General features: G+C 40.7%; 1 protein-coding gene across 5 annotated transcripts in view; it reads right to left on the bottom strand.

The window, feature by feature from the left end:
• Positions 1 to 21509, bottom strand: part of LOC129869588 (transforming growth factor beta receptor type 3-like) — a 171243-nt gene that overhangs the window by 15840 nt on the left and 133894 nt on the right. For 2 of the 5 annotated variants that reach the window (XM_055944114.1, XM_055944117.1), the window contains 8 exons: positions 21149 to 21462; positions 20435 to 20590; positions 17436 to 17597; positions 15919 to 16122; positions 13962 to 14255; positions 9258 to 9387; positions 5254 to 5304; positions 4918 to 5025 (listed from right to left, as the gene is read on the bottom strand). In XM_055944114.1, coding sequence (XP_055800089.1) covers positions 4918 to 5025; positions 5254 to 5304; positions 9258 to 9387; positions 13962 to 14255; positions 15919 to 16122; positions 17436 to 17597; positions 20435 to 20590; positions 21149 to 21462 — 1419 coding nt within the window. The remainder of the gene's footprint in view (positions 1 to 4917; positions 5026 to 5253; positions 5305 to 9257; positions 9388 to 13961; positions 14256 to 15918; positions 16123 to 17435; positions 17598 to 20434; positions 20591 to 21148; positions 21463 to 21509) is intronic. The other 3 variants (XM_055944115.1, XM_055944116.1, XM_055944118.1) reach the window with 3 other exon arrangements.

Genomic DNA, 21509 nt, shown 5'->3' with positions numbered 1-21509 from the left:
TGAAACAGGACCCAAGTGGTGTATATAAAGAGCCAGTCCATTTAAAAAATTGGAGACCTCTTACACTTCAGTGTTGTGATGCAAAAATCCTAGCAAAATGCTTGGCGCATAGAATAAAAAAAGTTTTGTCAGATATTATTCATCCTAATCAGACAGGTTTTTTACATGGACGATACATTGGAGATAATATAAGGCAAGTACTGGAAACAATCGAACACTATGAAATATCGGGGACACCAGGCCTGGTTTTCATAGCTGATTTTGAAAAGGCTTTTGATAAAGTACGACTGGAGTTTATATATAAATGCCTAGAATATTTCAATTTTGGGGAATCTCTTATAAAATGGGTAAAAATTATGTACAGTAACCCTAGGTGTAAAATAGTAAATAATGGCTACATCTCAGAAAGTTTTAAACTATCTAGAGGAGTAAAACAAGGTTGTCCACTATCGGCATATCTATTTATTATTGCCATCGAAATGTCAGCTGTTAAAATTAGATCAAACATTAATATTAAGGGATTAGAAATCCAGGGCCTAAAAACTAAGGTGTCATTGTACGCTGATGATTCATGTTTTCTTTTAAAACCACAACTAGAATCTCTCCACGGCCTCTTAGAGGATCTAGATACATTTGCTATCCTCTCTGGATTAAAACCAAATTATGATAAATGTACCATATTACGTATTGGATCACTAAAAAATACACATTTTACATTGCCATTGTAACGGCTTTCCTCCTCTTCATCAGAAGAGGAGGAGCAGGGATTGAACCAATATGCAGCGGATTGTGACGACATGATTTATTAAAGAAAAAAACACGAAAACACGAACTTGACTAATAAACTAACAAAACAAATAAACGGTGTAGACAGATCTGAACGACGGACTCACATAACACACGAGAACGCACGAACAGGGAAAAAAGCCTACACATAAATGACACTGAAACAAACAAACCGAAACCAGTCCCGTGTGGCGCAACGACATACACAAACACAGGAGACAATCACCCACAACGAACACTGTGAAAACACCTACCTAAATATGACTCTTAATTAGAGGAACGCCAAACACCTGCCTCTAATTAAGAGCCATACCAGGCAACCCATAAACCAACATAGAAACAGAAAACATAGAATGCCCACCCAAACTCACGTCCTGACCAACTAACACATATAACAAACTAACAGAAATAGGTCAGGAACGTGACAGCCATGTAGTTTACCAATTAAATGGTCTGACGGTGATGTGGACATACTCGGTATACAAATCCCAAAAGAAAGAAATGATCTCACTCCAATAAATTTTTATAGAAAGTTAGCAAAAATAGATAAGATCTTGCTACCATGGAAAGGAAAATACCTGTCTATTTGTGGGAAAATCACCCTGATTAACTCTTTAATCATATCACAGTTTACCTATTTGCTTATGGTTTTGCCTACACCTAGTGACCTGCTTTTTAAATTATATGAACAAAAAATATTCAATTTTATTTGGAACGGCAAGCCAGATAAAATTAAAAGGGCTTATTTATATAACGAATATGAATTCGGAGGGCAGAAATTATTAAATATTAAAGCATTAGACCTCTCACTAAAGGCATCAGTCATACAAAAGTTATACTTAAATCCAAACTGGTTCTCTAGTAGATTAGTACGAATGTCTCATCCTATGTTCAAGAAGGGCCTTTTTCCCTTTATTCAGATTACACCTGCTCACTTTCGGTTGCTTGAAAAGGAAATAATCTCCAAAATATCTTTATTTTTTAAACAAGCCTTAGAAAGTTGGTTGCAATTTCAGTTTAATCCACCTGAAAGGACGGAACAAATAGTACAACAAATCTTGTGGTTAAATTCAAATATAGTAATTGATAAAAAAACTGTATTTATCGAAGAAATGTTTAAAAAAGGTATAATTTTTGTGAATGATATCATAAATATGACTGGTGGAGTAATGTCACACATGCAGCTAACACAGACATATGGAAATGTCTGCTCTACCCAAAATTACAACCAATTAATTGCAGCATTACCACAAAAATGGAAGAGGCAGGTGGAAGGGGATAAAAGTAAGGAACTTGTATGTCGGCCTTATATTAAAGAACATAAATGGTTAAAGAAAAGTGTGATAAATAAAAACATATACCAATTTCATTTAAGGACCAAAAAACTTACAGCTGTGCCATATAAATTGCAAAATAGTTGGGAAGAGATTTTCGATGTACCCATTCCATGGCACATGGTTTATGAATTGATACGCAAAACAACGCCGGATTCAAAACTTCGAATTTTTCAATTTAAATTATTGTACAAAATTCTTGCAACTAATAGAATGTTATATATATGGGGGATACAATCTTCTCAGCTCTGTAGATTCTGCTGTGAGGAGGCAGAGTCATTAGACCATTTATTTTGGTATTGTCCGCATGTAGCTCGTTTTTGGTCACAGGTCCAGGAATGGTTGAAGAATTGCAACATTTGCGTAGAACTAACGCTACAGATAGCAATACTGGGGGATTTGAAAAGCCATAGTCAATCAATCAATAATATAATAATTATTTTAGCAAAAATGTTTATTTTTAATTTACAATCCGTGGAAGCTATGAGAATAGGAAGTTTCAAATCTTTTGTGAAGCATCACAGCACAGTTGAAAAATATATGGCAAATAAAAATCCGAAATGGATGATGTTGGAAGATAGATGGGAAAGGTTGAGTGGAGCTGAAGGGTGGGACTAATAACAAGATAAACAATGTAGGGCATACGGGATCTGTGAAATGTGTATAGGTGCGGAGCTATTGTGAAATAGCACAGTTACAAGTGGAAATCAAACTGGATGGACAACAGAAATAGAGGAAGGACTAAGAACAAACAAGAGATAACTATTGTAAAGTAGACTGTGTCTGTAAAATGTGTATAAGATGTATAAATTGAAGGTAAAAACAGAAATGTTTATCAGTTTACTCCAATTGGGGGATCGGTGGTAGGGTTTGCAGGGAATAATAATAAAGGTATACTCTTTAAAAAAGGTATGTATGTCTATGTAGGTATGTGTATGTATATATGTGTATATGTATGCATACGTGAATGGATATATAGATTTACCCCAAAAAATATGAGGGATTGGAAATTATGCAGACAATTACATTGGAAGCAACATTCTTTCCGCAATATTAAGCTTATCCACCCCCCCCCCCAAAAAAAAAGAGAAAAAAAAGAAAAAAAAAAGAGAAATAACACATATGGAATCATTTTGTAACCAAAAAAAAGTGTTAAACAAATCAAAATCTGTTTTATATTTGATATTCTCCAAAGTAGCCACCCTTTTCATTGATGACAGCTTTGCACACTCTTGTCATTCTCTTAACCAGCTTCATGAGGTAGTCTCCTGGAATGCATTTCAATTAACAGGTGTGCCTTGTTAAGTTAATTTGTGGAATTTATTTCCTTCTTAATGCGTTTGAGTCAATCAGTTGTGTTGTGACAAGTTATGGGTGGTATACAGAAGATAGCCCTATTTGGTAAAAGACCAAGTCCATATTATGGCAAGAACAGCTCAAATAAGCAAAGCGAAACGACAGTCCATCAAAGGCAGAATTCCTCTGTCCAGTGTCTGTGTTCTTTTGCCCATCTTAATCTTTTATTTTTATTGGCAAGTCTAAGATATGGCTTTTTCTTTGAAACTCTGCCTAGAAGGCCAGCGTCCCGGAGTCGCCTCTTCAGTTTTGACGTTGACACTGGTGTTTTGTGGGTACTATTTAATGAAGCTGCCAGTTGAGGACTAGTGATGCGTCTGTTTCTCAAACTAGACACTCTAATGTACTTGTCCTCTTGCTCAGTTGTGCACCGCGGCCTCCCACTCCTCTTTCTATTTTGGTTAGAGCCAGTTTGCGCTGTTCTGTGAAGGGAGTAGTACACAGCGTTGTACGAGATCTTCAGTTTCTTGGCAATTTCTCGCAAGGAATAGCCTTCATTTCTCAGAACAAAAATAGACGGAAGAGTTTCAGAAAAAAGTACTTTTTCTGGACATTTTGAGCCTGTAATCGAACCAACAAATGCTGATGCTCCAGATACTCAACTAGTCTAAAGAAGGACAGTTTTATTGCTTCTTTAATCAGAACAGTTTCCAGCTGTGCTAACATAATTGCAACAGGGTTTTCTAATGATCAATTAGCCTTTTAAAATTATAAACTTTGATTAGCTAACACAACGTGCCATTGGAACACAGAACTGATGGTTGCTGATAATTGGTCTCTGAGTGCCTATGAAGATATTCCATAATTTATTTTTGTCAGTTTCCAGCTACAATAGCCATTTACAACATTAACAATGTCTACACTGTATTTCTGATCAATTTGATGTTATTTTAATGGACAAAAAATTTGCTTTTCTTTCAAAAACAAGGACATTTCTAAGTGACCCCAAACTTTGAACGCTAGTATATATAATATATATATATACACACACATCTATTTGAAAAAATTGCAGAGGATATGACCTCGTTGTTCTCATATGTAGCTACGGCCCTGGGTATTTTTTCCTCGCCTCTATCAGCGATAGGATGTTTTCTGATTATAAAACAGCATTCTGGCACTATGTAGTTAAGACATTCTTTAGAAGCACTTATCAGTGCAGAGAGGTTACCATCAAGATGAAACCTTCAGTCTTACATGAGGGCCAACAGGTAGGACCTCATGCAGCAGCAGATAAAGGGACAGTACCCAGATGTTTAAGTTCCAACGAGCGTCTACGTTCCAAACAAGCATACCACTAATGAATGTTCCAATGTCCATACTATCATACCACTTGGAATGAAGCAATGCATTGAGAATACATTCTAAGTAGTATACACGTGGGGATGTAACTGTATGAGATTGTCCTGTGTCTCAGGTAAAGGGACAGGTCAGAGAGATGTACCTGTATGAGAGTAGATGAACCACAGGGCTCCGGTCAACAGGGCACCGATCACAAATGCAGCGAAGGCGATCCCAACCACGGTTGGAGTGTCCAACACATACAAGATGGCTGAGAGAGAGAGAACGAGGTAGATTGTTATTCAATGACTTGACAACACCTTGGTTTGAACGCGAGGTAGCGACAGCATGTATTTTTCTCTGGTCGTGACAGCATGAAAACAAGTTATATGCAAATGACATAACTCAATCTGGACAACAAGTATTATGTCAAAGTGGCCTAAGATCCTGAGATATAAAAACCATTGGTTAAGAATTTCCTAGTCAATGACTGACTTACTTTCCCCTAGGGGGTCAGCAGGGTCGTGTGATGTCGTGAGTGTGGGATGAACTGAAACATAAAACACAGACTGGTGTTAACATAGAACAACAATTGAACAACATTACATTTGTAGATGCATGAAAAAAAACACATATGTGTTGAAGTGTCAAGAACACTTGCTGTGACGTAAAATGACAGCACTTATAAATCAAAGCTGAGCAACCCAATGAACCTAATTACAGTGGGATAACCAGGTCTTGACAATGGTCCCCTATGTGCCCTGGGCAAAAGTAGTGCACTACAAAGGGAACAGAGTGCAGAGATTAACTTGTTGACTCCTAACATTTCTGCTTATTCCTTCATTTGAGGTCATCTGGACAGCTTAAAAAATATATATATACACTTCTAAACGAACCATACAATAGTGCTTGTTGTGTCAAGGCGAACTCAAGAGCAGGTTTGTTCCGTGTCCAAGCTATTCCGGGAAAGAACACCTTTGGGTTTTCATTCCATCATGACGGACGATGATAGAACCATCAGAGGATAGTTGGATTTCACATGGGACCCCCCTCCTTTTATCCCTCCCTCCCCTCCAAACCACTCAGTGACTGTCCTGCTCCATCTCAATCCTTCCCCTCCATCCCAACCTCCTGTCATCCCTCCCTCCCACTGCTCCACCTCTCCAGTCTTATCTGTTCCTTTGGCTCGTTATGAAGAAAATGCGAACCCGTCAACAATCAGAGACGCCCAACGAGTTCCAGGTCAGAGGAGAGGATAGAGGAGCCGAAGAAGTTGAGGCCAACAAAACTAGCACACCGTGGAAATTTGTTTTACAGTACAGTTGTAGCTGTACAGTACAGTCGTATGAAAAGACTGTAGCAGAAGATCTTTCCAAGCCTGGTCAGACTATGATTGGGAAGTTCCACCTCTGGGTTGCAGTTGGGGTTTTTGGCCGGCTGAGTTTGGGTCACAGCTCTGAGGTTCTGTGTAAGGGTCCCTGCCCTGTTCCCATCTAGCCTCGCCTGCCCATGTGCTCTAACAAAGATGGTTGAGTCAGCTATCCCTGGGTCTTCCCCCCAGACCAACTTTCCTACTAGCACATCTGCCAATAGTATGAAAGAGACCCTAAGGTTCAACCTTTCTCCATGTAAGAAGCAAAGCTTTGTTCTTCATACTTATTCAGTTTTCTTAAAGATCTCAGCTGTGCTAAGTGAGTGACTGAGTGACTGAGTGACAGAGAGAGAGAGAGAGAGAGGGAGAAAAAGAGAGAGAAAGAGGAAACTAAAGGCAAGGCGACGTTCTCATCTCCGTATGCTCTAGACACAGTCGACCCTGAACCGATAGCACCTCAATAGAGTCAACGTCATTTTTCGCCCAGAGTTTGCTGTTCACATAATAGAACAGAAGAACAGTCCTTTAGTGGCATGGTGCCTTGCTTATCTTAACATCTGACCCTTGACCCTTAATCCAAATCCCCAAAGTGTGTAGAAATGACTAATGGAGTCCATGTGAGATCCTTGACATTTGAGGCCTTTACTCAGATAAACCATATGCCAGTTGACTTGGTTGCACAATTTACAGGCAGTCAGTCAGATAACAGGAATTCAGTCAGAAAATGTTATGTGTTGTATAATTACTGTACTGTAAACAAGTCCACTTCAAAAGAAAAGCATAGGGAGATACGCAACAGGGGATTCAAAATGGTGGTGCTCTGACGAAGTTGGTTGTTGACTGAAAGCTTAGCACATTATAACTCGCATCTGAAGCTTAGCACTGAACCTGCATCTGATTCAAGTGTGCAGAGACTTCTTTTGATAGCTCAACATTCTTACCAGTACTCAACATTACTACTGTCCCTTCTGTTAGCTTTACTTACAGTTCACAGGTCAGTAAAAAGGGTGACAATTTATTTATGCTGTGAGGCAGTATATCTAACTTTGATGGCTGAGCTTTGAGGCTGTTGTGCAACAAACTACCTACAAACGTCCCTCTTTGATTTGGAGATCAAGCTGAACTCATTGGATACTGTCCAGTACGGGACTCCGGTTGCTTGAAAATACTGCTTGTTGTCTTTGCCATCTCAGCATAAGAGATGCCTTTGTATTAAAAGCATGGTATCTGAGCCCAGCTGTATTTTTTTCCATTAGGCTTTATGTGCTTACTTAATATCCCTTTGCCACGGGAAACAAATCCACAGCCCTGCCTGGCATAAGTACTGGTATTGGCAGGAACACAACACACCACTGCCAAGGTTGGCTTGGTTACAGTAGGCTAGGTTTGGCATATACTGCATACTCAGAGCCCACTTGGGTGATTACTCCATCCTTATGGGTCTCTGATCACCAATAGCTAAAAGCAACTGAGTTTGTTGAGGTTCTTTATTTCCAAACATCATCAATGAAAGATATATCCCCCGATTACAACATCTCAGTCAGAGCCTAATATTTCAGACCCACAGAGGAGTGGTGCTCACAGTCAAATCAAGTGGCACCCTATTCCCTTGGGGCTCTGGTCAAAAGTAGTGCACTATATAGGGAATAGGGTGCCAATTCTGATGTAGCCTGAGTCTGTACCCAATGTTTAGGCCCTGCAGCAGCATGGTGCTCCTTTGTCAACATAGGTCAAATCAAGTGTAGTAAACACTCCTCAGGTCCCCACTACTGTTTGCCATGCTTCATTTACTCTGGGCACAATGCCAGCCCTTAGTGATTAATAAAGTATGATTAGACATGAAACACAAGTGCTGTGTCCTAAATTGCAGCTTATTCCCTTTATAGTGCACTACTTTTACCATGGCCCATAGGGAATATGGTGCCATTTGGGATGCAAACTTGTGGGTCAATAGGGGTTTACTCATCACACCCACCGACAACAGTCCACTTGTTGATGTAATCCCCACATATGGGGATGCTGATTAGAATGTGAAAACAGTCCCATCTAGATCATAATGAGTATAATGAGATGTAGGACACCCCCCGGCCTCTGTGGTCCTGGGGCCTCTCCAGTCTGCCCCACCCACTCTCTGATCACACACACACACACAATCCCAGCCCTCTGAGCCCCAGAGAAGAGAACAACTGACTGACTGAATAAGTGATTTGCTAATGCAGCGATGAGGGGGCCTCAAGCTCTGGATATTCTCCCAAACCATAGCAAGATGACCACTTCTCCCTCCTTTCTTTACCGGGAAGGGGAGGCCACAGAGAAGCTTCTAAGTGAAAACAACTGGAGCTCTCTGCTGGATGGATGTGGATGACTTGTCTTTTTCCACTCCTTTCGCAAAGTACTGCTTGGTAGAACTGTGATAGAACATGGCTGGGGCCTCATCTGGGGCAGCAAGCCACCCATACCCCAGCTATGCTCGACTGCTCCAATCAACCACACACACACACACACACACACACACACACACACACACACACACACACACACACACACACACACACACACACACACACACACACACACACACACACACACACACACACACACACACACACACACACACACACACACACACACACACACACACAAGCTAATAAACTCCAGATGCAGGGGGATGGAGGGATGCGCTCTGCAATGTGTCTCCTCTCTTTCTGCAGAACTGAGGTTCATTTTCCCTGGGACATCCTTTCTGCCACCCAGACTGTTCTCTGATTTAATCTCTCTGTCTTCCTGTCCTTCTTCAAGGACCTCAAAACAGTTCTGTCTCTTTATATGTGTCTTAGTTAAGCAGGCTGCGCATACAGGATGTCTCAGTTAGACGAGTCTCTCTCCACAGACATTCATATAAATGTTAGCCAGCCAGCACAAGACTTCCAGTACGTCTCGTGAGACTACAGTAAGATTAGACTGTCTCTGATGTATAGGGAGGGAGGGAAGAAGGGAAGGAGGGAAAGATGGAATGAGTACTTTGAAGTAGTTCTTACATGCCATCCTCATATACTTTGGATAAGCTGGTTCATCATAGAGATTACATTGGATATGAGGACTGTACAGTAGGATAGCGTTAGTCCACTCACCAGGTTCCTCCTCCTCTATGTCATGTTCATCCACCACCACTAGGGTCTTGGTAGAAGTCCTGGTGTTCATCATCATGGCTAGGATGATCTCTCCGTTGACAGACGTACAAGCCTCGTCCGGTTGGATACACTGCATGGAGAGAAACACAATCACAATGAGACCACTGAGAGATCCAAGATAATTAATTCATACACCATGTGAAAAAATTTCATACAGTATATTACTTTCATTAATGTTTAATGAATTTCATTAATTTCATAACACATGGAGTTTCCTATTAAAATAAACAGTTTTTCGTATGATTTGCTTATCAGCCATGAGACTGTTACATGCTTTTCATTCATATGACAAAAGCAGTTTATAAGACCAATCAATAATCAAATCTCTACACCTTTACCCAAGACCAAGCATGCCTTTTGATCTTTGACCACACGTATCATTTTCCAAGAAATCATACCTAGTCAAAACTCATGTTCCTTCCCCTGATCCCTATCCTAACCATAATGTAAATAATCAGCTGCAGCGCTGCTCTGGCGTGAGTCAGCATAGAGACCCAGCCTGACTGACAGGACATTTTAATGTAAAATACCCTCTGAGACCCAAATAGAGGGCGGCTGGGTGAGCACTAAGCAGAAAGAACTGCTTGGAAAAGGTTATGAAAGTGGAATGACTTAGCAGAGATGGAGGGAGAGAGAACGAGAGAAAAAGAGGGGAGTGAAAAAAGGAGAGAGAGAGAGATACAGAGAGAAAGAAAGCGTGCACGTGAGAGAGAGAACAGTGAGGAACAAACACCATTGTAAATACAACCTATATTTATGTTTATTTAGGTTCCCTTTTGTACTTTAACTATTTGCACATCATTACAACACTGTATAAAGACATAATATTTATTATTTTGGAACTTTTGTGAGTGTAATGTTTACTGTACATTTTTATTGTTTATTTTGTTTATCTTTTGTTTATTGTCTATTTCACTTGCTTTGGCAATGTTAACATATGTTTGCCATTAAAGCCCCTTAAATTGAAGCAAATTGAATTGAGAGACAGGACTAAATGCAAGAGAGAATGCGTGTGAGAGAGAGGGAGAGACAGAGAAAGAGAGAGAGAGAGCGAGAAAGAGAGAGAGGGGGATTCTGGTACGGTGAGGAGAGGGGAAAGTGAAAATGACACTTGAGTTGTTGGCTTGTTTTGGGTCTACAGATGGTTACTTAGGAAATCTGAAGTAGATGTATGCTTCCTGCTCTGGTTCAGAATGGATTGAGACTGACAGATGGTGCAGCAGGCCTAGCTCGTGCCAAGTCTGCAAACTGGAGCACAGACCTTCTGAATGGCTGGACTGCCCAGTCACACTGTAAACTTAACTTACACAGAGTACTCTTCAACCTACCATGAAATGTATGAATCATTGCATAGACCACAGATTCAGGTCATGCCAGTTAAGTCTGGGTTACTGCATGTAAGGCTTTGAAAGAGGTAGATGCTCCAGTATGTACCACTGGCAATGCAGTAGTTTGGTCTAGCAGTGGCACAGCCAGGCTCTGGACTACACATGCCCCGTGAAAGACCAGGGTCTTTAATAAAAAATGTAAAGCTGAAATGTCAATAAGTTTTCCACCCCTTTGTTATGGCAAGCCTAAATAGGTTCAGGAGTAAAATATGCTTAACAAGTCACATAATAAGTTGCACTCACTCTGTGTGCAATAATAGTGTTTAACATGATTAACAAAGACCAGACAGGGTTTTCCAGTGCCTCGCAAAGAAGGACACCTATTTGTAGATGGGTATTTTTTTTTTAAATAAAGCAGACTTTGAATATCCCTTTGAGCATGGTGAAGTTATTAATTGTACTTTGGATGGTACACCCAGTCACTACAAAGATAAAGGTGTCCTTCTTAACGCAGATGTTGGAGAGGAAGGACACTGCTCAGGGATTTCACCATGAGGCCAATGGTGACTTTTAAACAGTTACAGAGTTTAATTGCTGTGATAGGAGAAAACTGAGGATGGATCAACAACATTGTAGTTCATCCACAATACTAACCTAAATGACAGGGTGAAATGAAGGAAGCCTGAACAGAATACAATTATTCAAAAACATGCATCCCGTTTGCAATAAGGCACTGAAGTAAAACTGAAAAAAAAGCTAAAATATTTGTTTTTTTCCACATACTCAGTATTCATATCCCAAAAGAAAGAAATGATCTCACTACAATACATTACGATAGAAAGTTATCAAAAATAGATAAGATCTTGCGATCATGGAAAGGGAAATACTTGTCTATTTGTTGAAAAATCACCCTGATGAACTCTTTAGTCATATTCCAGGTCACCCATTTGCTTATGGTCTAGCCTACACCTAGCAACCAGTTTTTTCAAATTATATAAGCAAAAAATATTCAATTTTATTTGGAACGGCAAGCCAGACAAAAATTAAACGGGCCGATTTATGACGATGAATCCGGAGGGCAGAAATGATTAAATATGAAAGAATTAGACATCTCACTAAAGACTTCAGTCATACAAAAGTTATACTTAAATTCAAACTGGTTCCTATAGTAGATTAGTAAGAATGTCTCATCCCATGTTCAAGAATGGCCTTTTTCCGTTTATTCAGATTATAACCTCTCACTTTAATGTCTACATATCTTACATTACTCATATCTCATGTATATACTCTATTGAGACCCAATCACTGGACACTTTAATAAATGGATCACTGTTCACGTTAAACAATGCCACTTTAAATAATACCACTTTAAATAATGTTTAGATATCTTACATTACTCATATCACATGTATATACTGTATTTTATACCATCTACTGCACCTTGCCTTTGCCGCTCGGCCATCGCTCATCCATATACTTTATATGTACATATTCTTATTCACCCCTTTAGATTTGTGTGTATTACGTAGTTGTTGAGGAATTGTTAGATTACTTGTTAGATATTGTTAGATATACTGCACAGTTGGAACTAGAAGCACAAGCATTTCGCTATACTCGCATTAACATCTGCTAACCATGTGTATGTGACCAATACAAATTTGATTTGATTTATAGATTGCAAAATAGTTGGGAAGAGACGTTTGATGTACCGATTCCATGGCACATGGTTTATGAACAGATACGCAAAACGAAGCCGAATTGAAAACTTTTTCAATCTAAATTATTCCATAAAATTCTTGCAACCAATAGAATGTTATATATATGGGGGATACAACCATCCCAGCTCTGCATATTTGGCTGCGAAGAGACAAAATCATTAGATCATTTGTTTTGGTACTGTCCATATGTAGCTTGTTTTTGGTCGCAGGTCCAGGTGAAACATCACAGCATAGTTGAAAAATATATGGCAAAAAAAAAAAAATGGATGGTGTTTAAAGATAGATGGGAGGGGTTGAGTGGAGCTGAAGGGTGCGACTAAAAACAACAAGATAACTAATGGAAAATATACTGTGTCCGTAAAATGTATATAGGTTCAGAACTTTTGTGAAACAGCACAGTTTCACAAAATTGCATACAAAGTATTTTGTTTGGGGTAAATCCAACACAACACATCACTAAGTACCACTCCTCATATTTTCAAGCATGGTGGTCGCTGCATCATGTTATGAGTAAGCTTGTAATTGGCAAGGACTACGCAGTTTTAAAAATAAAAAACTATTATTTTAGCTTAGCACAGGCAAAATTCTAGAGGAAAACCTGGTTCAGTCTGCGTTTCAACAGATGCTGGGATGAAAATGCACCTTTCAGCAGGACAATAACCTAAAGCATAAAGCCAAATATACACTGGAGTTGCTTACCAAGACGGCATTGAATGTTCCTGAGTGGCCTAGTTGGCTTGAACATTTAGGACCTTGAACATGGCTGTCTAGCAATGAACAACAACCAACTTGACAGAGCATGAATAATATTTTGAAGAATAAAGTGCAAATATTATATAATCGAGGTGTGCAAAGCTCTTAGAGACTTACCCAGAAAGACTCACAGCTGTAATTGTTGCCAAAGGTGATTGTAACATGCATTGTCTCTGGGGTCTGAATACAAAAATGATATATTTCTGTATTTCATTTTGAAAAAATGTGCAAAAATCTCTAAAAACACTTTGCCATTATGGGGTGTAGATGGGTGAGATTTTTTTATATTTTTTTTATACATTTTGAATTCAGGCTGTAAGACAGCAAACTGTGGAATAAGTCAAGGGGTATGAATACTTTCTGAAGGCCCTGTATGTGTGTGGAAAACATTTCATCACAGGTAAGACATTTAACGTGTTTAGTCTGTTTGTAATTACACTCACTACTTGTAGCTGTATAATCTGCTTGTGTTGTGGTCTTGGCTAACTTAATGTTCCAGTCAGTAGCTAGCTAGCACTCGCGTGGCTCCTAGGACTGTCATGAAAAGGGGCATGTATTACGTTTTTCTAAGTAGTGAGAACGCTCGGGAGCAGGTAATGTTGAAAAGCAATCTTTAGATGTTGTACTTTTCTTAAATGTAGTTTTGAAATTGACTAAAACATGTAGACAACAAGAAAATTGCGTTCTGTAAGCCAATAGGGAAACCAAAGTAACCACAGGTTGTTTTCCTCACAGGTGGGCGGGGCCGTGACACTCTAGCTAATAGACTGGGACTATAGGAGCCAAGGATGTCATGTAACTCAAGAAATAATACAAATGTAAATGTAAAAAAAACTAAAACATACCATTGCCAGTCCCTGGTTATTGTGGGGTCTCTTAGAACAAACGGACATTTCACAGTGCAGGAAGAGCAACGATCCATTGAAGTGTGAGTTGAAGGTGAAGCTGAACCTCTTCCTGTCGGTCTGGGAGTGGGAGATAGGTAGGTCTCTCTGACTGTAGTATTTGACGGTGTCGTCTGTAGGGCAGATATTCTCGATCAGGGTATAGTCTGACGCGATGTTGGGGTTTGAGTTGGCAGAGATGAAGCAGGTCTGGATCATGAAACCAAGATCTGGGTCGACTTTGAAGGCTCCAATCTGACAGGAGAAATACATTTAAAAAAAATCGAGATCAAAGATTTTTGTGTTAAACAAAACATTGTGTTAAACATTGTGTCATTTTTCACAAAAACAATCAACTCATGTGCCAAAATATTGTCCAGTTTATAATGTGTAAGCAAGATGGAGGTTATAAGATTGATACAGCCTCTAAAGATGTCAGATGATTCTATTTACGAATCCTCTCATCGACGTCGTTGAATTGACAAACTATCTGTTTCGCTCTGCAAAGTTGTGTGAAGAACACCATCTTGGCAAATGTCTGTACACTCTGTCAGTCCAGGAGCTGACTATTTGTTTTAACACAGAGAACAAGCTAAAGGAACACTATCAGAGTGCTATCAGGTCCAAGAATCACAAATCCTGTGGATTTCAGTCCCTTCAAACGTTTAAGAGGATCTTTCCTTCGGCAGACCACAAGGCATTTCCCTGAGTTATGGGATGCATCCCAAATGGCACCCTATTCCCCATATAGTGCACTACTTTCGACCAGAAACCTATGGACCCTGAAATAGGGTGCCATTTAGGACATAACATGACTTATTATCCCCCTGCTGCTTTCTCTCTCCCTTTTCTCTGAAAGATCTACATGTGTTTTACTGTTTTCTGGCTGTGCCATCGACATGCCAAGGTTGTCAAAAAGCTTGCCCAGTCAAAAGCACACATGTACGCACGCAGGCACGTACACACAAACACGCACACAGGCACGCACACTGCGTTCAAAGGACAGCTCATGGTTGGCAGCGACTAGTGAAAACCCAGTGAGCACTGTACATGCAGGCTGTGACCTGACCTATGAGTTACACAAGTTATGACACACTTGTTGCACAACAGCAGTTTCCTATACAGCTTAGTTTGGGCTGTAGCCTCGGGGGCTCGGGCAGGGCATGGCAGATCTCAGCCCAGTGTGAGAGGTGTGGAGGTGGGAGAGAAAGGGCTAGAAAGGGGCTAAGGACTAGGCCCCATGGCCCCACACACAGAGCTCTTTGTGACTTCGTGCTGCTGTCTCTCTGAGGCCACACTGTCAGAGCAGCCGTCCTCCTCAAATACCTCCATAAATCAACACTTCAAAGAGCCTCACTGTGTGGATCTCAAACTTATCTTACACAACCCCCCGATAGGACCTTCTTAGTAATTACTTTTCAGTGCTATTAGCAAGGTACATTCTGGACTTTCCAGGCAGAACAAATAGAAGATAAGGTCTCTGGGGAGAATTCTAAATGTAATACAGTACTGTATGTGCCAGGACACTTAAGACAGAGATGATGGCTGGGAGGGGTAGTTAACAGCAGAAAGACGATATGTTAACTTTATATCCTTCCGACCCAGACCAAATATCAACGGACCCTGTGGAAGCTAAAACACTAACAGATGAAAGTGGACCAGACCAGTGTACACACAGAACAGTCCTCACTGTTGTTTTGACAGGCCTCATATTAAGAGAGACAGAGACACAGACATATACACACAGACAATCCTGGCTCTTGTGAAATCGCTCCAACTCACATGTCCCAGCATCTGGATACTAGCCTACTAATTATATTCATCTGAGCGAATCACACACAGACTAAAAATATAACAGACACAATGTACTACTTAAATATATTTAATACAGTTTATAGTATTTCACTGCTTCGTTTACCTCTACAAAGACCTGTTTATTTTTGGAGACGGTATGGAAGGCCTGGGCAGACGGATAACGGAAGAGATGGGTGTTGTACAGCTCCATGTTGAACATGACGTCGGTGCTGAGCGGTTCCTTTGCTGCCGGGGCAATACGAGGGAACGATCCTGATGATCCTGATCCTCCTAGAGTGTCCTGGTTCTTTCTGTAGGTGCAGTTGAACTGGAGAGAGGCGGGAGAGAGGAGAGAAAGCCAGTCAAAACAGCTGAACTGGAGGGAGAAGGAGAGAAGAGCCAATCCAAACAGGTTGAACTGGAGGGGTGAAGAAGAGAAGAGCAAATCACAACAAAATCATAGTTCTAACATACCCTGGCCCTTACCCTGGCCCTCACCCTGACCCTTACCCTGGCCCTCACATTACCTGGCCCTCACATTACCTGGCCCTCACATTACCTGGCCCTCACCCTCGCCCTGGCGGTCACACTACCTGGCCTTCACAGCTAGGAGCGTGTCAAGTGTTTCATCACAGCAATATCACTGAGGGACACAGAGATACAGGCAGGACGAGACAAAGATGAGAGAGGAAGAGTGTGCATGGGTAAAGAGTATGGCTATAGAGACACAGAGAGAGAAAGGAAAGAGACTTTGTAGATGAAAGGGAAAGCGTGATAGCAGATTTCCCAAAACGTTCAGGTCAGAAGAAGTTCAAGACATAAAGATAATGTGGGGGGTAGACGGTGAGAGTTGGAGTCTTCCATCCTCCTAAGAAGCCAGATGAGTCTTTACTAGCACTGAGGGACTCAGGGAGATGGAGTTTCAACCATCTGGACAGGATTCAGGCGGAGGTACTATGTTATTTATTGATGATCAGTGGTCTGTTCTTGACTCCCAACTCTCTCAACCCCAGGCAGGCCCTGTCATGCAATGCTACTCTCTTAATTCCTTTTTCATTTAGGGTTCATTAACCAGGGTAAACTCCCTTGAGTTTGAAAACCAACCTCTTGTTCGAGGGAGACCAAATGTATGAAAAACAAACAAACGGAGAGTCATGTAGCTACAGGACTGGCTCTTGCCATTTGGGGGCCCTAAGTGAGATCTGGTTGGGGGCCCCCCACGTCCCGGTAAAACATATTAGTGCTCCAGCCCCATTTCATGGCTGAGAGAAAAATTTGAGTTTTAAAGTTAATTTCCTGCAATACTACCCATTTTGCCATTGGGTGGAGAGACATCTTTGCAGTTTTATAGAATTTGGGGGAAAAAACAAGCGACCGCTTATGCCTGTAGCTGGCCCTGTGTAGCTAGATGTCTTACCAGAATGGAGGACCTGTGTGCTGGTCCTGAGAGAAAATCATGTAGAATCTATATTATCTTATATTATAGATGTCTTACCAGAATGGAGGACCTGTATTTTGGTCATGAGAGAGAATCATATAGAATCTATATTATAGATGTCTTACCAGAATGGAGGACCTGTGTTCTGGTCCTGAGAGAGAATCATATAGAATCTATATTATCTTATATTATAGATGTCTTACCAGAATGGATGACCTGTGATCAGGCCCCGTGGTGGGCTCCAGGAAAGCAGCCCTCTCCAGCACCTCTGTCTCCCAAGGGAAAGTAACGTCTCCGGACTCTAGATCATCGTAATCCAGAGGAACACCACTCCCATCCTTAGGCTCATCGTGACTTATCAGGATCTGGATGTCAACCATAGGGGAGTTGAACACAGCCTGTTCTAAAGTAGTGTACTATATAGCTAGGGTGCCATTTGGGACACACACACATTGAACAGGTTCAGCTTGACTTTTTAGAATCTGCACGTCAGCCACACAAGGGAGTTAATCATTGAATCATTGAACATAGTTCAGATATATTCACAAGGTGAACAGGACATGTTCCCAGCTATTGGCGCCAAATCATGTTTTAAGGGTGCATCTCAAATGACATATATAGTGCACTACTTTTGTCAGGGCTTTGGTAAAAAAAACAGTGCACTATATAGGGAATATGGTGCCTTTTGAGACACACACCAGGAAACTTTACCAGTGATTGGCGCCAAACTATTTTAAAATAATGTTCTGCGTGTGAATGGTGTGTTTCATTCAGGGGCTCAGGACTAGTGTTGCAAAGCTACCGGTAATTTAGGTAATTAACAGAAAATATGGCAATCTATCGTAACTTTGGTAATGTATATTTGAATAACGTAAAAACATTTATAATAATATAGAATATTCCTTTTTTATATCTGTGTCCATATTGTTCATGAGTTTCTAGTACATGGTTCAAGAGAAAATAGCCTAATTAATGAAAAAAGCATGGCATTTTCAAATAACTCTACTAACTATTGACTTTTTCATAACTGACACCGGTTTGATGGCAAAACACTGAAACAAATACATATTGACATAATAACATAAATATATATATTTTTTAAACATAGGATTTTAAATAGTTTTTTTAAAATCATCTTATTCAATCAATTCATAAGTTTTACATGTGATAAGGCCACACAGAGGGCCAAAGATTATTACAGAACCGTACCCAAAAGGGCCACTAGATGTCTTGTGATAGATTACATAAAATCCTTCAAAGATACCAAAATTCTGGTAGTTTACTGGTTTCCAGTAATATAAGTTTCCAGTAATATACCCTCCCTTTGCAACCCTACTCAGGACACCAGTGATGCTGCTCTGGTCTGAATCTAGCTGCCAAAACATTCTTCAAACAGATGAGCTGAAATTAAAATGTGGGAACGTCCAGAGATCAACAGTCCAGAGCTGAGAGCTCTATCAGGTAGAAAGAACCCTGTGAAGCATATATTTCATTTTCTCCACAGGAAAGAAACACCGGAAGCCAACTCTGTGTACTTCAGACGTTTACAGGGTCAGAGGTGAGTTAGGGCTAGAGGACAAGGATTAAATGAGGTAAATTATTGCCATTTAGTTTATTCCTACTGGTGCTTATTTCACACGTGTTGACCCTCCAGTGTAGTCTCTAGTCTAAGGATGCATCCCAAATGGCACCCTATTCCCTATATATTGCACTACTTTTGACCAAGGCTCTAATGCACTATATAGTAAATAGTAGGCTTGGGCGGTATACCATATACCAGGGAAATTTGGAAATAGCCACAGGATGTTTTTTCAATACCGTTGAATTTTTATTTTATTTTTTATTTTTATAAATTAGAATATTTGAAGCTACTTTTTAAGTAAATACCTGCAGTCAACTTGTGCAATACGTTAGGAGATAAAGAAGATTCCGTTCTTCAGTTTACCTGTCACATAATTTTTCATTATGAAGCTTACTGGTAGTTCCCAGTCACGTGGTGTTTGTTTACAAGCGCACAACAACGAGAGACCAGAACCTTGTGAGTCACTAACTGTTGTGCAGCATGTGCCCGGTGATCTAGTTTCAGTGTGGATTTCACAACTAAATGTTTCCCAGCTATATATTTTATCTGTGCATTGGGTTTGCTAATTTAGTAGCTAGTTAGCTATCTCGCTAAGTGGTTAGCGTCTTCCAAAATCAAGCTTCGCTTTGTAACAGCTGAGAATCCCCTACTGGATCAAGATCCTTGCTGTCTAATGTGTGTTTTGTGCAGCAAACTGTGAGTAGCATTTTTTAGTTACTTGTAAAAATGTATGAGCTGGGATGTCTGTCCTGCAAATAGTTTAGGTCAGAGACTGTATAAAATGTTTGCAATGTGCTTGTTAGCATTTAGTTAGCACTCTCTATGGGTTAGCATTGCTAACCTTTGGACAACAGAGGCTCAGTGGGGTTTGAAAATAGCTCCCCTTGTGTTCAATGCTGGTATGACCAAATATCCCGGGATGGCACAAGGCCGGTATGACAATCTGGATACCGCCCAAGCTTAATAAATAAAAAATGCTTATTCGTAGGATGGAACAAACAAGGACCATACAAGGACATGGGGCTTTGATGTATTGCGAAACAGCTAAATGAAGAATACTTTATTTTGACCATAGGGAACTGAAGTTATCTTTGTATCTAAGAAGATAAAAAAATAAGAATTATCCAGGAGTAATAAAGGCCTAGTTCACAAATTTTGCAGGGGGTATTTTATTTATTTATATGTTGATTTATCAAGGAGTGGGAAGCCCCCCTCAGCACCCCTACTTCCCGCAGCAATTCATAGTGTTGTCCTGATTTAGTCCTAGCTGCCCCTAGCTGTTCCTCCCATGCACAGAGATAATGGATTACCACTGTTCAGAGTAACAGGATAGGGTTGGGGGATACAGCCATAGAGGTCCTATAATTGTTCTATTTAAATATGTGAATACAGTACTCATATAGGGCTAGTTTCCAGACACAGACCAAGCCAAGTCTTGGACTGAAAGTATTTTAAATGGAGATGCATTTAGTCCAGGGGTATGCTTATTAGGGTCTGGGCACCCTCAATTTCCAGGCTTTACAAGATTTTGGAGTATGGTAACATGTGGTAGGCTAGGGTCCAGGAAACCTGCCTTCAATGAGTTGTTATAGATGCTAATTTGCTAAATGTGCTACTCACTGAGTTGATGTAGAGGACCATAGGACCGGGGTGCATGGGGTACTTGGTGGTCTGACAGCCCTCCAATGGGGTCACCAATGTGTAGTGGGTGGAGTTGACCGTTGCTTTGCATTCTGGGTCTTGAAGAGTCAGGTTGACATTAGCGTAACCGTTGGCCTGAGGAAAGAGACAATGTAATTAGAAATAAATAGTCAATCTATAAAGTATTTTTTAAATTATAGAATGTCAATGTAATCTATAATCTTTGCAATAAAATTTAAATCATGATCAATGATCATCTCAAAACGATCAGTAGAGCTGACTGAGACACATGGCACTACACTAGTGAGGCATTAGACGTCACTATGCCATTCGACAGCACAGACTACTTCTCTGTGTGATGTTAAATAAAACTACAGGATAGTCCAACTCTAACCATAATTATACCTAATTGCAGTGTGTGGGTTTTACTACACTGTGATGTTGTCTATTGTGTTGGGCATGCTTCACAGTGCCCAATGGTAGCACACAAGTACAGACACACACAGTAGCAAACACACTATACACTGTTGATTCAAGTCAGTGCCAGTCAGTATTAAAGAGAAATAATCATACAGTTAAATCAAGCATGAAAAGTGTGAATTCCACAACTGCCTTTCATCCATTTTTGACACAATGGAGGCAGACATTTAGTCAGAGTGATAAACCAGTTGGCGGTCTAAAGTATCTCCTCACCTGCAGAGTCTCTCGGTCGATGCAGACCACTATCCTGCTCTCCTCACACTGAACACTGAGACCAACACTGAGGATCCCCTGCTGCTCCTCAGGCTCCCCACCCTGCTCCCCTCCCAGCCAAGGCCGGTCATCCAGGGAGGGGGGCATGGACAGGTAGGGCAGGCCCTGCTCGATGAGCGGGGGGAAGGGGAAGGTGAAGGGCAGGACACCGGAGTGTGGGGCAGCACCACCCTGACCACCAGAGAGGATGGGGTTGGTGTCCCGTAAGATGGAGAGTTCTGGAGGGAACATGGAATCCAGGGGATCCACCACATCTGTAAGTGAAGTGTGTGTGACACTTTTTAGTCACACACACAGATGC

The sequence above is a fragment of the Salvelinus fontinalis genome, chromosome 14 (genome assembly GCF_029448725.1).
Source record: "Salvelinus fontinalis isolate EN_2023a chromosome 14, ASM2944872v1, whole genome shotgun sequence".
Taxonomy (NCBI): domain Eukaryota; kingdom Metazoa; phylum Chordata; class Actinopteri; order Salmoniformes; family Salmonidae; genus Salvelinus; species Salvelinus fontinalis.
This window is presented reverse-complemented; position numbering and strand designations above follow the sequence as displayed.